General features: G+C 36.3%; 1 protein-coding gene across 3 annotated transcripts in view; it reads left to right on the forward strand.

Annotated features, from left to right (window-relative positions):
- The window catches only part of STAG1 (stromal antigen 1), a 388,204-nt gene that overhangs the window by 103,316 nt on the left and 269,934 nt on the right, over positions 1-14,954 (forward strand). For all 3 annotated transcript variants that reach the window (XM_053669339.1, XM_053669338.1, XM_053669340.1), the window contains 2 exons: positions 6,979-7,089; positions 13,505-13,607. In XM_053669339.1, the coding sequence (XP_053525314.1) occupies positions 7,061-7,089; positions 13,505-13,607 (132 nt within the window). In that variant the 5' untranslated portion in view covers positions 6,979-7,060. The remainder of the gene's footprint in view (positions 1-6,978; positions 7,090-13,504; positions 13,608-14,954) is intronic.

Below are 14,954 nucleotides of genomic sequence, written 5' to 3' on the forward strand. Positions count from 1 at the left end.
TCATTATTTGTATAGAATATTTTTGCTATTCTTACTTTTAACCTGATTGTGTGATTATATACTGTCTACGAGAGATTCATTTAATTCTATGAACCTCTCGTAGACAGTATGTAATTGGATTAATTTTTAAAATTTATTGTGTTCAGCTGTTTCTTAACTATTGAATTTAATACATTTATATTTAAGGTGATTACTGATAAAGACTTTTGCTATTTAACTATTTCTTTTGTATATGTCTTACATATTCCTTGTTGTTTACTTTCTCCAACACTCTATTCTTTTGTGCTTGCTCTTTTTGTAGTGTACCATGTTTATTTATTTACATTTATTTTTAAATACATTTTATTAATTATGCTATTACAGTTGTCACATTTTCCCCCTTCATTCCCCTCTACCCTGCACACCCTCTCCCAACCACATTTCCGCCCTTTAGTTCATGTCAATGTGTCATAAGTTCTTTAGCTTCTACATTTCCCATACTATCCTTGCCCTGCCCGTCTATTTTCTCCCTACTGTCTATGCTACTTATTCTCTGTACCTTTCCCCCCCTCTCCTCCTCCCACTCTCCTGTTGCTAACCCTCCATGTGATCTCCATTTCTGTGGTTCTGTTCCTGTTCTAGTTATTTGCTTAGTTTGCTTTTTTGTTTTAGGTGTGGTTGTTAATAACTGTAAGTTTGCCATCTTGTTATTGCTCATATTTGTTCATATTTTTATCTTCTTTTTTTATTAGATAAGTCCCTTTAACATTCCATATATTAAGGGCTTGGTGATGATGAACTTTTTGAACTTGACCTTATCTGAGAAGCACTTTATCTGCCCTTCCATTCTGAATGAAAGCTTTGCTGGATAGAGCAATCTTGGATGTAGGACCTTGCCTCTCATGACTTGGAATACTTCTTTCCAGCCCCTTCTTGCTTGTAAGGTCTCTTTTGAGAAATCAACTGTCTGATGGGAACTCCTTTGTAGGTGACTGTCCCCTTATCTCTTGCATCTTCTAGAATTCTCTTCTTCATTTTAATCTTGGGTAATGTAATTATGATGTGCCTTGGTGTGTTGCTCCTGGGGTCCAACTTTTTGGGGACTCTCTGAGCTTCCTGGACTTCCTGGAAGTCTGTTTCCTTTGCCGGATTGGGGAAGTTCTCCTTTATTATTTGTTCAAATAAGTTTTCCACTGGTGACTGTTCCTCTTCCCCTTCTGGTACCCCTATAATTTCAAGACATTGGAACGTTTAAAGATGTTCTGGAGGTTCCTAAGCCTCTTCTCATTTTTTTGAATTCTTGTTTCTTCATTCTTTTCTGTTTGGTTGTTTCTTCCTTTTGGTCCACTGCATTGATTTGAGTCCCAGTTTCCTTCCCATCACTATTGGTTTCCTGTGCATTTCCCTTCATTTCACTTAGTATAGCCTTCATTTTTTCATTTAATTTGCGACCAAAATCAACCAGTTCTGTGAGCATCCTGATCAGCAGTGTTTTGAACTGTGCATGTGATAGGTTGGCTATCTCTTGGTTACCTAGAAGTATTGGCTCTGGAGCTTTAATTTGTTCTTGCGTTTGAGCCATTTTTAGCAGGGAGTGTTGGTGGTGGTGTTTGGTCCTGCCTGTTATTCAGTGAGGGGTGGAGCCTTAGGTGTTTACCAGCGCAGGGCAACCCGGTTGCTGGGTTGTGACACTGTATGTGCAGGAGTGGTGCAAGAGGGAACAATGGTGCTTGTTCTGCTCTCTCTCAGATTTCAGTCCCTTCTGCCACTTCCCACAAGCAAACTGGGCCCTTCTGGTGCTGGTTCCTGGGTGGGTGGGCTTGTTTACGTTCTAGGACTCTGTGGGTGTCTACAACAAATTGCTGTGAGGCTGGGCATCTCTCCCAGCACCTCAGCCCCCACAAGTGTTTTCAATCAGTGCTCTTAGGCTGTATGTCCTGGTGCTGGGGCCCTGGGTTGTGCAGTCTGTCTCGCTACCCGTTTTCGCCTGGTTTATTTGCACATGAATGTGTGACCGTAGTCTGCCACCTATCTTGTGGGCCTCACTGGGTCTGCTTATTGCCTCTCAGCTTCAGGAGTATGCTAGCTCCTACCTGTGTGCCTGGGGTCTGCCAACAGGAAGCTTTTTCCTGCCACAACCCCTCTCTGCTAGCCGCTGACTTCACCCCTTTTACCGGACTGGATGAATGGTTTTCAAACTTTCATACAGTTCAATTTTCTGTCTTTGGTTGTTTTTTTTTGTTTCTAAACTTTTGTTGTCCTTATTTTTGGTTGTGTGAGGAGGCACAGTGTGTCCACCTACGCCTCCATCTTGGCCAGAAGTCCCGTTTATTTTCTATATAGAGTAGTTTCTCTGTGTTACAGGGTATTGGTTTGAGGATCCACTGTGGATTCCCAACTGCAGATCCAAAACACTGTTTTCCATCCACGGTTGTATGAGTTTGAGGATGTAAAACCTGCAGATATGAAGTACTGCTTATATTTTTAAATTATTTTCTTAGTTATTTATTACCTTGACGGTGACAATTAGCATCCTAAATTTATATCAATGTCTTTTGAATTGATAGTAACTTACTTTGAAAACATTGTAAGATTTGCTCCTAGATTCATCCCTCTCCCTTATTCTCTAAGTTTTATCTTCATATATGTATGTTCATTAACATAGGTATATAATATTGTTTTATGTATTTGTCTTCTAAACCATATAAGAAACAAGAATGCAATACCACACACATAGAGGAAACTGTTGTAGGGTAGGGCAGGTGTAGTCTTCCTCAATTTTTGCTTTTCTAGGAATGTCTAAGATTTCCTAGAAAATGCCATTTTGAGTGATAGTTTGCTGGATATAGAGTTCTTGCTTGACAGTTTCTTTCAAGATATTTCATTCTATTTATTGTCTTCTGGCTCCTGTGGTTTTCATTAGAATTTGCCTGTTAATTTTACTGGGGAATACTTGTCTGTGGCAAGCCATTTAATTTTTCTTCATCTTCTTTTTTTCAATATCTCCCATTGTTTTTGGCTTTTATAGTTTGATTATAGTTTTTGAGTTTATCCTATTTGAAATTTGTGGACCATCACTGTGTAGATATCTATAATTCATGAAGAGTGGGCAATTTCCTGTCATTATTATTGACACATATGTTGCTTCTATGTCTTCCTCTCTATTCTGGAAGTTTCTCCATCCTTTTCTGCAAGCCTAAGTTTTGTGTCTGGGCTTACTCAGAGATGATTTGCTAACTTTTTTTCCCCTTTTAATGGGTTATACTTAACTTTATTGTTTCTTTGTATGTCTTGTGTGTCTGTCTTTTTAATTTTTGTTGTTAAGAACTGGACACTTGAACATTACAATGTGGTAACTCTGTACACTGAGTCTTTACTTCTTTCCAGGGTTTACTGTTTTTACCTCTTGAGTACTTCAGTTATCTATTTTGTGACCTTCCAAACTATTTTGCAAAGTCTGTAATTCTTTTTACTTATAGTAACCAAAATTTTATCTTCATAGTCATCAGTGATCTTAACAGAATCTTTGAGCCATTGGTAGTCAAAAGGAAAAATGTAATGTCTTGATGTTTACATACTGTCATTTAACCCAGCTATTTCTACAAAGATTAGCTATAATCTTTAGCTATAAGACTGCCTAAAGATTAGCTATAGGCGGTCTTAGTCTTTACCTTGTGACTGTGTAGAGCCCAAGGATCAGCTAGAGTTGCAAGTTTATGCTCCTCTCAGTTCTCTAAGTATGTATCCAGCTATGGGCTTACATGTAGCACTGTGTATTTCCTGGTGTACATGATAGCCCTTTAAAACTATTATTCCCCACAATATCTTCCTCCTTTGCCTCCTTATTTTGAGGCTTTTACTGTGTTCTGCTATTTGTCACATCTACTTTCTCTTGCTTCAGGAGCTAGTTGTGGTGTGTGTGTTTAAATTCTTTTCAAAGATGGCAGCTAGGAAGGCCTTCTTAACATACAGCTGCAATTTTTAAGAATATCATCCATGTTTTTCCCTTTGGCACCAGCATGGTGTACCAGAAACTTGATCTGCTATCCCTATCTATGGTCACTGTTGAGCTGTGGGAGGGGAGGGGATAGACAGATAAGCAAAATGTCTACAGTGCTTTCTTAGAAACTTAGTAGATGCTTTTCTTGTATTGTTGTTAAGGATCCCTTTCTTTATGTCTCTATTAGATTCCAGAATGGTAAAAGTTGATTTTTGTCTTTTTTTTTTTTTTGCCAGTGTGAGAGTTGCTTCACTGAGGGTCTTATTCTTGGAGATATAATCTATATCTTCATTAGGCATCTATTTCTCCATTTTAATATGATTCAGTTATTTCTTTCATTTTGAAAGAGTGTTATTGTTGGATACTTAATTTATGTGTCATTTTGTTTTCTCTTGGAAATTTAAGGTTGCTATTCCATGTCTTTCCACTTACATAGTTTCCACTGAAAAGTATGATGTAATCATCTCTGGCTTTTGGTATGTGAAGAATTTTATTTATTTAAAAAATTTTATTTACTTATTTTAGATAGAGGGGGTGGGAGGGAGACAGGGAGAGAAATACCAATGTGTGGTTGTCTCTTGTGTGCTCTCTACTGGAGACCTGACTTGACCTGCAACCGAGGCATGTGCCCTGACTGGGAATCGAACCAGCAGCCTTTTGGTTCACAGGCCAGCGCTCAATCCACTGAGTCACACCAGCCAGGGGAGAATTTTATTTCTCTAGTGTCCTTTTTAATTTTCTCTTTAGGTTTGTTTTTTTCAGCAATATTTATTTTTTAGAGTATTTATTCTGCTCAGGAATTCTCTGATCTTTTCATCTGTGTTTTAATATCTTAAATTATTTTTGAAAAGTTCTCTTCTGCTAGCTCATCATATATTCTGCCCTGTTCATTTTTTTTCTCTCTCTCTCTCTCTTTGGAATTTCAGCTATACCCATGTACATCATTTGATATTATATCATGGCTTTAGATGCTCTATTTTATCCTACTTCCCCTGCTACTTTTAAAACTATAGACTTTATTGTTTAAAGAAGTTTTTGTTCATAGCAGAATTGATCAGAAGGTAGAGTGAAACACCCCCATACCCCTTGTTCCCACATACATAAAATGTTCTCCACTGTCAACATCCTGTACCAGAATGGTAGAGTCTTAGATCTTTTACAGTCATTGAACTTACACTGATATGTAGTATAACCCCAAATCCATAGTTTACATTGGGGTTTACTCTTGATGTTGTACATTCTATCGGCTTTAACAAATACATATATATATGTCCACCATTGTAGTATCATACAAAATAGTTTCACTACTCTTAAAATTTGTTGTGATTGACTATTTAACATTCTCTCCCTTGAAACCCTGGCAACCCCTCATTCTTTTGCTGTCTTCATAGTTTTACATTCTTCGGAACACCGTATCTAGGAATCATGCAATATTTAGCAGTTTCAGACTAGCTTCTTTTACTTAGTAATAAGCATTTGTTCTTCCTTCATGTCTTTTTATGGCTTGATACCTCATTTTTTATTGCCAAATAATATTTCATTGTGTGTATATGTCACATTTTATTCATTTCCCTCCATTAAGGATATCTTGGTTGCTTCCATAATTTGGCAATTTTGAATAAAGCTCCTATAAACATCTCATGCAGGCTTCGGTGTGGTTGTAAGCCCCCCCCCTTACGTTCACACTCCCTTCCTTTTTTAATCCTCATTTAAGGATACGTTTATTCATTTTTAGAGAGAGAAGAATGGAGTGAGAGAGAAAGAGACATTAATGAGAGATAGAAACATTGATCTGTTGCCTCCCATATGTGCTCTGGCCAGGGATTGAACCCATGACCTTTTGGTGTATTGTGTGATGCTTCAACCAACTAAGCCATATAGCCAGGGCATAAGTTTTCTGTTATTTTGGATAAATACCAAGGAGTATGATAACTGGTAGTAGTGATTGATTGTATTTTTTATAGTCAGGATATTAATTTCATAATAATTTTTCCTTTCAAGTGACCTAAGTAGACATTTTTCAAAAGAAGACATGCAGATGAACAATAGGAACATGAAAAGGTATTCAGCATCACTAATCATTCAAGAAATGCAAATCAAAACCACAATATCACCTCACATGCGTCACAGCATCCACTATCAAAAAGACAAGAGATGAAGGCTCTCAGGATGTGGAGAAAAAGAAACCCTTATACACTGTTGGTAGAAGCATAAACTGGTATAGTGTCTATGGAAAACAGTATGGAGGCTTCTCAAATAATTAAAAATAAAAATACCATGATATTTAACAGTCCCATTCCTGTGTATATTTCATAGGAAACAAAATTATTCCAAAGTGGTAACTGCGTTTCCATGTTCATAGCAGCAATATTCACAAATTGCCATGATATGGCAATAAAGTCTGTGGACAGATGAATGAGTAAAGAAAATGTGTTGTTTGTGCATGTGCGCACACATATGTATGTGTATGTATACAAATATGCATTGACTATCATTCTGCATTTTTTAAAAAAGGAAATACTGTCATTTGACAACATGGGTGAACCTGGAGAATGTTATGCTAAATGAAATGAGCCACACAAAAAGACAAATACTTACATTACTTTTATGTGGAATCTTGAAAAAAAGTTGATATTTTAGAAACAGTAAAAAAGTGATTGCTAGGGACTGTGAGGTAGGGAAATGGGGAGAGGTCGGTGCAGATATATATGTATACTTTTAGTTATAGAGGAATAAGGTCTGAGGATCTAAGGTATAACATGGTGTCTATAGTTGATAACACTTTATTGTATATTTGAAATTTGCCGAGAGTAGAACTTAAATGTTCTCACATAGAAAAGGTAAATATATGAGGTGATAGATGTATTAACTAACTTGTGGGGAAGCCCTTCACAGTGAACAAGTATATAAAATAATCACATTGTACACTTTAAATATCGTGCAGTTTTGTCTGTCAATTATACCTCATTAAAACTGGAAAAATTTTTTTTTATTAACAGGATTATCTGGAGGTTATTTTTAAAGTTTTGAGTTGTACAGCACTTGATTCTTTTGCTCCATTGTGGAAAGACCTCTCCAGCAATGATTACTTCAGAGTTACCAGTGTTACAGTAAGTATTGTAGTGTTCTTATTTTTAAAAAATACGTATTAACTTTTTTCTATGTCAAAATGTTCTTTAAAATGAGACATATCAAGTATGTTCTTTGATAATCAGGCAATATGTTTTAATTCTACGAACTATTGGGGTATATAATTGTGATATCTATCCATGGCCTTTGATATTGTGTCAATAATGGTCTGATATTGAACAAAAATGATGTTGCTGTGTCATATCAAGGGTCAGGAAACTATGACCAATGGGCCAGTTCCATCGTGCTGCTTGTTTTTGCATATAAAATGTTAATTAGAACAGAGCCTCATTCATCTTTTTACAGATTGATTATTTACGATCTTGTGCTACAAGTTGTGATAGAGAATAGATTGCTTGTAAACCATATTTATTTTGTTTGGCCATTTACAGAAAATGTTTGTAGACCTTTATACTGTATCACATTGTCTCCCTAACATACCTTCCACCTCCTTCTTGTGTTCTCTGAGATTGAGGTTATTAAGCCAGAAGTGAAGTGAAGGACAAATCATTTGGCATTTCTGGTGATACCTCATTAGATTTGTTGGAATTGGAGGACATATCTAGAATTGGGTGTAATTTTTGGATTTCTTGGGAAATGCAATTAGTTTAATGGCAGATACTTTTACAGGTTTCATCGAAATGCAGATTAGGAATCTGCATATCACAATTCTGTGTAATAACAGTCTAGATATAATAAAAGAGATTAACAATTTATACAATTACCTATATATTTTTACCCCCCCCCCCCAGTTTATGTTTTTGAGTGTAGAAGACAATTTTTTAACCTTCAATCATTTTAATTGAATTATTTGGTGACATTAATTAATAACACAGTTTTCAGTTGTACAATTCTGTCATACATTATCTCTATATTGTATTGTGTGTCCCCCCCCCCCATCCCCTGCCAAAGTCCAATTCACTTACATACTTTTGTAAATGTACTTTTCCAAGGGATTGTGGTTGGCTTCCCATTGGTCTCCTGGCTTTTCCCGGAGTTGCAAGAGAAAAAAGCTGTCCAAACTGCTTTACTGTTTGAAAAATCATCAATACTCACCCTCCTTTCCTCCCAATATAGAAGATACAATTTCAGCTTTTTCTAGTTACTTACCTAATGCTTTTGTATTAATCTTTTACTTGAGTTTGGAGGTCTTCACATGATTTTTTTCCTTTTCCTTGTACTTCTGTTTATCTTCATCCTGCCTGCAATGCCTGTGCACCTCTCTGCCTTTACCCAGTGAACTCACTCGTACCTTTTAGGTCTTCTCTTAAGTGTCATGTCTCCAGTAAAGCTCCTCTGATACTTCAAAATTTGGGTAGGTTCCCTCCTGAAATCTTGTAGTAAATGCCCTTTGCTTTTATTTTTTCTAGTGCTATACTTAACATGTAGTGTTTTATAACTCTTTCTTATTGTTTCTGCCTAAACTACACCTTTGTGCCTTATTTGTGTATGGTCAACTCCTAGCATACTGTATTTGAAGAGAAGTTATAGCAACATCACATGTTTTGTAACTGAATTTGTTTTTCCTGAAAATGTAAACCTGTGCTGTGACTATAGGATTGGATAGTGGTGATCTGTGAGGTAGGTAAATGAACTTTGTTTTCATTCTGTTAGTTGGAGATGGTACTATTGGTCAAATTGAAATCTCAGAAGCATTTACTGAGGATCTACAATTTTATGAAGCTTTTACCAGGTTAATTAATAGCATACATTATTATCTTGTTTAATCCATCCATCCATCAGTATTATGTGTGCATTGTAAGGAAAGGAAACATCTCTTAGTATTTTTAAATTTTAATTTCCATCATTTGTAAAGTGAAGGTAATATATTTGAAATTAATCAATAAGTACTTCTCAAAAACAAATCTCTTGATCCAGCCATTTTTAATGTTCATTTCAATAATGATTTTTGTAATGTAGGCACTAGAAGGGTCACTGTAGTGAGTGACCACATTATTTCTTGGCTTACTTAGATGTTATAATTGCCAATGAATTTGTCATCATGGTGCTGTTAGTATTGGGCATCATCAAATGTTATCAATTATCATGTATATTCCACCACATATTGCTGTACCAGGAAGTAATACTAGGTTTTTGAGAGACTCAGTCCTTGTAGCCATTAGATACTGATCAAATAATCACAACTATAGGGATCTAAAATAACTTTGGTGCTATGAAGGTAGATTAGAAGATTTTATAAGAACTTTAACACGTGGCTTGATTTAGTCTTCTTTTCTAAGGCTGAGACAGGTCAATTTAGTCTACAGCGGAGGGAGGGTTTGGGGAAAGAAAGGCTCAGCATGTTAATTTCAGATTGAACGAATGGCATGTGCAAAGACCCTTAGAGGACTTATGGTATGTTTGAGGTACTGAATTAAAGCTGTTTTCTTTTTTCTTGGCTGATAATAGAGAGTGGCATGAGATAAGGCTTATGATAGAGTGGGGTTATACCATACAGGAACCTGCTAAATCATGTTAAGAACTTGGGTTTTTCTTCCTAGGAGCAGTAGGAAGCTATTGCAGGGTTTTAAGCATGGAAGAGACCTAGTAAGACATATACTTGGAAAATCACTCTTAGTGGAGTATAGTGACTAAATTGGAATGGGCAGCAATAGAAGCAAGAAGACCTTTTAGGAGAAGGATGTTATAGTATCCAGGCCAGAGATGATGACAACCTGGACTAAAGTGATTACAGTAGAAATGGAAAGAGGTAGACAGAATTTAGAGAGTTTTTCGGGAGTTAAGAAAAATCATTTATACAAGATTTGATGGAATTCTTCCATTCTCTTGATTATTGCCAGTAGTCTTATAAATGTGAACATTAGCTATTTGCAGGATTTGTGTAGAGCATTTTGTTGAAGTTTGAATTTGCATACCCTTTGACACCTAGCATTCTAATGTGTCTGTCCTAGAGAGAGATTTGTTGGGTGTAATAAGAATTAATGCACAAAGACAGTTGTTTAGATCTGTTTATAATAGTGCAAAACTAGACACAATCTTAAGTGCTTACTGATAGGGAAGTAGTTAAATAAATTATAGATTTTATTGAGTACCATTCAGGAATCCTATGTATTTTTATGGAATTTTCCTGTTAGTTTAAAATTAAAAACATGGAAATATAAATATTTCATATTTTGATATATACATAAACACTGTAGAAAAGTATTGGTCATACTTTTAACCATGTTATTCTGTAGATTGGGATTCAAAGTTAGGATGTGGCGAAGTAGAACTCTTCTTTGTATTCCTATATCTTCTCTATTGATATTAAAAAACAAAATTTATGTATCATATATTCTAATAAACATACCTACATATACTAATTGGAGTGTATTAGTTGTTTGTTGGTAATAGCTGTCACTTTTTAAGCTGCAGTTGGCAAAGTTAGAAACCAAATAGTACTCTTCTCTTTTGTCAGTAAACTCTGTTGTTAAAGGATAAATTAGTTTCACTAATGGGTCATGTATTATAGGCTAGAACCAACCTGCTCCTGCGGTTGCCTAGATATTTCTATAAGCATCAAAAGCACCAGTGGATTCTGTTTACATAAGAGAAATACAAAAGATAATGTTCACATTCTATTATCCTGACATGGAGAAAGAGAATTCAAGTTTACCTTGATATGTAAGTGTACTTCGTCACTTACTAAGTATGTGACTATGGACAAGATTATCAGGTTTTCATAGTTTTCGTTACCTCATCTGTAACATTGGGAAAATAATGTGTTTTCTTACTAGGCTTTTGTGCATGTTTTGTATACACTGGCACATGATATATGTTAAACATAGTCTATTTGAACTGTAGTAGAAAAAGCATTATGATTTATTTATTTTTAAAAATATTTATTTTATTTATTTATCTTTAGAGGGGAAGGGAAGGAGAGAAATATTAATGTATGGTTGCTTCTGGTGCATCCCCTGCTGGGAACTGGCCCCTGCTGGGAACTGGCCTGCAACTCAGGCATGTGCCCTGATGCAATATGATTTATTGTTACTTAGTAGAGACAAGTAAGATCAACTAGACCGGGGATTGACAAACTACCACCAGTGACTCAGATGCCTGATTTTAAGTATTACTGGAGAGCAGCCATTTTATGTATTATCTCTGGCTGCATTCATGCTATGGTGCCAGAGATGAGTAGTAGATACAGAGATCTTAAGACGGCAAAGCTTAAAATATTTATAATATAGTTAAGAAAATGTTTGATGATTTCTGAATTAGGTCAATTTTATTTATAGTTTTAGGTACTATTATAGATTACTTTTTATGAATTGCAACCAGAGAGGTAAAATGATACAAGAATATTACAGGCAGCAGTGTGTAGAATGGCTTGGACAAAGGAATTAGGAGAAGCAGGGAGATGAGATTAATTCAGAGAGTAGTGATTATGGGTAATAATCATGGAAGAATGAGAGATAAAATTATTATACTGAGGACAGTTCAGGAGGATTTGTTGGCTAATGGTATGAGGAAGATTAATGTAATTCTAATCATTGGAATATCAAGGCAAGATAGTGCTGTGGTAACAATAATAAATTTTATAGCAACTTAAAGCGGATGCATGCATTGACTTAATAAATTGGTTAGTTAGTGGTTATTCCTATCAGCAGAGAATTTAAAATAAATCAGTATTGGACTTGATTTTACATGTGGTATTTGGTGAACTTGAGGTAGCATTAAAAAAAATGTTACTCATGGAGTTAAAAATCTTGAGTGAGTGTCAGATTTATTGATAATATATAGTTAGTAATATAGAATTTAATGAAGAATTTCTTGTTCACATTATCTATACCGATTCAGTGCCATGCTAGAGCCAGTTGTACTGGACTGGAGAGTTGAACATCAAATTTCTAGGAATTTTGTGGCCCTGATGAAATATAACATAGCCATTATAAAAAGTTAAGTCATACCAACTTAGAATTAAGTAAATAATATTAAAAACAAAGTAATACTCAAAATTCATCACTTTCTAATTATTTTGCATATTATTCTATGCTCTTTAGGTTTTTATTTTCACCTGTTCTATCTGTATGGTGGAAACACTTTTAGTGGTATACTGTTAATTACTTCCCAACTCTGTTCAGTAGTGGTGGGAATACTTACATTATGAAAATCAGCAAATATTGTAAATGAGGGCTTAGTTTATTGTTTTGTCAGTTGTCTGTAGACTCCATAGATACTGGAGAAATTGTTAATAATGGAGATTAAACTTGTATCAGGTCTATAGCAATTACACAGCACAAATAATTAAAGTATTCTTCCAGTATTTGAGAACTGTTATCCAATTCAGTAAAGTTTTACACTATTGAACAATAAATTAAGTTTCAGCATATATCTTTGTCATTTCACTTGTATTCTATTCACTTGAGGTAACAAAGCTATTGACCATCTTTCATGCCAAATCCCTATTTGTTCATCACTCGCAACCTTATGTTAGTTCTGAATACAAGAGTTTGGCAAAATTATCAATATCATTTTATGTGAATGAGTGAACTATATGGATTTACTATAAAGAGCATTATGTATTTTGCCCTGACTGAGGTGACTCAGTTGGTTTGGTGTTGTTCCACAAAGTGAAAAGTAGGTTTGATTTCTGGTCTGGGCACATTAGAGAGACAACCAATTGATGTTTCTCTCTCACATCCATGTTTCTCTTCCCCTTTTCATCCCTTCCTTACCCCCTCTCTAAAATAAAAACAATGTATTTTATTATTGTTTGTAAATTATATGATATGCATCCTTTATATCGGCAACATTTCTAATTGTTTATGTACATATGTATCGTATTTTTCAGACCATAAGATGCACCTAGGTTTTAGAGGAGGAAAATAGGGGAAGAAATTTGAAGCAAAAAATGTGGTAAAAACATTTAATAACATAAGTAACATAGTATTTCACCAAATGTAAATGTAAATAGAACTCAACAGCAGCATTAACAACTATTATTACTCCCAAATGGTGGAGAGGGGTGCATCTTATAGTCAGAAAAATAGGGGTTTGTTTTTGTTTGTTTGTTTTTTGCACCCCAGTTGTTAAACATTTACCAGCACACCTCTGGCTTTCATGATTTTATAAAGTAAATAAAATTCTTCCCAAACCTTTATCTTTTCATATTGAAGAATTAGTTTTTTTCAGCTGTATTTTACATTTATATTTTGTATAGCAGCTGCCATTTGCAAGTCATTTCCTCTTCTTTATTTCTCTATTTGTGAGCCTCATTTCACTCAATGTTATGTGATATTAGACAGGGAGGATAACATTTTTGATTTACTAAAGTAGAATTATAAACCACTTCTAATCATCCATATAACAGGAGGTAAAGGAATGTAGTGGAACAAAACTGAATTGTATTAATGAATTTATTTGTTCACTAAAATAATATATCATATTTTCTAGGGATTCAACTAATGAAACCACTGCTCATTCTGATGCTGGCAGCGAACTTGAAGAAACAGAGGTCAAAGGAAAAAGAAAAAGGGGTCGTCCTGGTCGGCCTCCAGTATGTATTATTATACTTGTCTTCTTTGTTTCTATAATGATTACCAAATAAAAAGGCTTGATATGAACTGCTTGTTAATTCTATTACTGTCAGTACTTTTTAATGATTCTTGTAAACTTCATAAATTATTGTGGCAGTGATGGGAAAAAAATTAATGGTTATAGTATCTTTATTGCTCTCCATGTTACAGAACACAGGCCGGGACGGGGGTGATTATTGGCTCACCCAGGGGCGCCAAAAATTGTTACAGAACAGAGCCACACATACAGGGCCAAGGGGGGGTCACGATACACTATTACCAAAAGGACCCCCTACCAGATTTGTTACGTCCACTGCCAGATAGGAAAGGTGTCTCTCAATGCCAGAGGTTTGTGAAAAGGAAAGGAAGTGTTTAATGCTATACAGACTTAAAGTAGTGACCTAACTACTTTCATTAAAATATCAAAGTCCTTTTTGGATACCCACAGATGCCCACAGTGCTTCCTTCTCCTCCTGCCCTAATTCAAGGTACCATAACTCTGGAAAAGAAGCAAACGTCGGTGTTTCAGGCCATTGGCACCGTCAGCTGTGTTGCTTTCCAGGCAGGATCTCTAATTAATCCAAAGCCATGTGGCACCTTCTCATGGCTTACTGGCCAAACTTCTTTTACCCTTCTTCCAGGCAAAGTTTCTCCTGCTCCCCAGGCTACTTGGCCGAAGGGAGCATCACAAAGGCACGTGGTCCTCTCCTACTGAAGCTGCAGGGGTCCCCACTTTTGCAAATCCTCCTGGCACTCTCTCACCTCATGGCTGTGGGGGTGGGGAAGGGTCATGGCTCTGGCAAAGCCAAGTGGTGGTTCTCTGCTAAAGCTGCATGGTGATTCTCTCTACCCCAGCTGCAGGGGTCCCCACTTTCGCCAAAAGCACATGGCACTCTCCTCAATGGCTTCTGTGCCTGGGTTTAAATCCCCACACTATTCCTCCTCTGCAGCCCCGTTTCTGACTCCTCCCACAATCAGCTACACTTGCCAGTGCTCCTATAGCCTTCCAGTTTTACTGGGCTGCCATAGTGAGTCTGGGCAGGCGTGGCCCCATGGCATGGAGCCAATCATCTCCAAACTCTCACGCAGGCACTGTCACCTGGGGGACCTGCCTCAAGCTACATCTTGAGGGGAAGTCACTTCCATCCCCCTGTCTCAGAGCCTGGCCACAGCTATTTAACATATCTATGCAGCCAGTTAAAGGTTATAGATATGTTAAATGACCATGCCAGAGGTTAACTGCCAAGCAGTTGCTGTACAAAACAGCTCTCAAATGGTCCTGCTCCATTTATCCTTTACCCCAAATCACATCTGTTGGGGTGGGGAGG

This window comes from Artibeus jamaicensis, unplaced genomic scaffold (assembly GCF_021234435.1).
Source record: "Artibeus jamaicensis isolate MK-2021 breed Jamaican fruit bat unplaced genomic scaffold, CSHL_Jam_final contig_519, whole genome shotgun sequence".
Taxonomy (NCBI): Eukaryota; Metazoa; Chordata; class Mammalia; order Chiroptera; family Phyllostomidae; genus Artibeus; species Artibeus jamaicensis.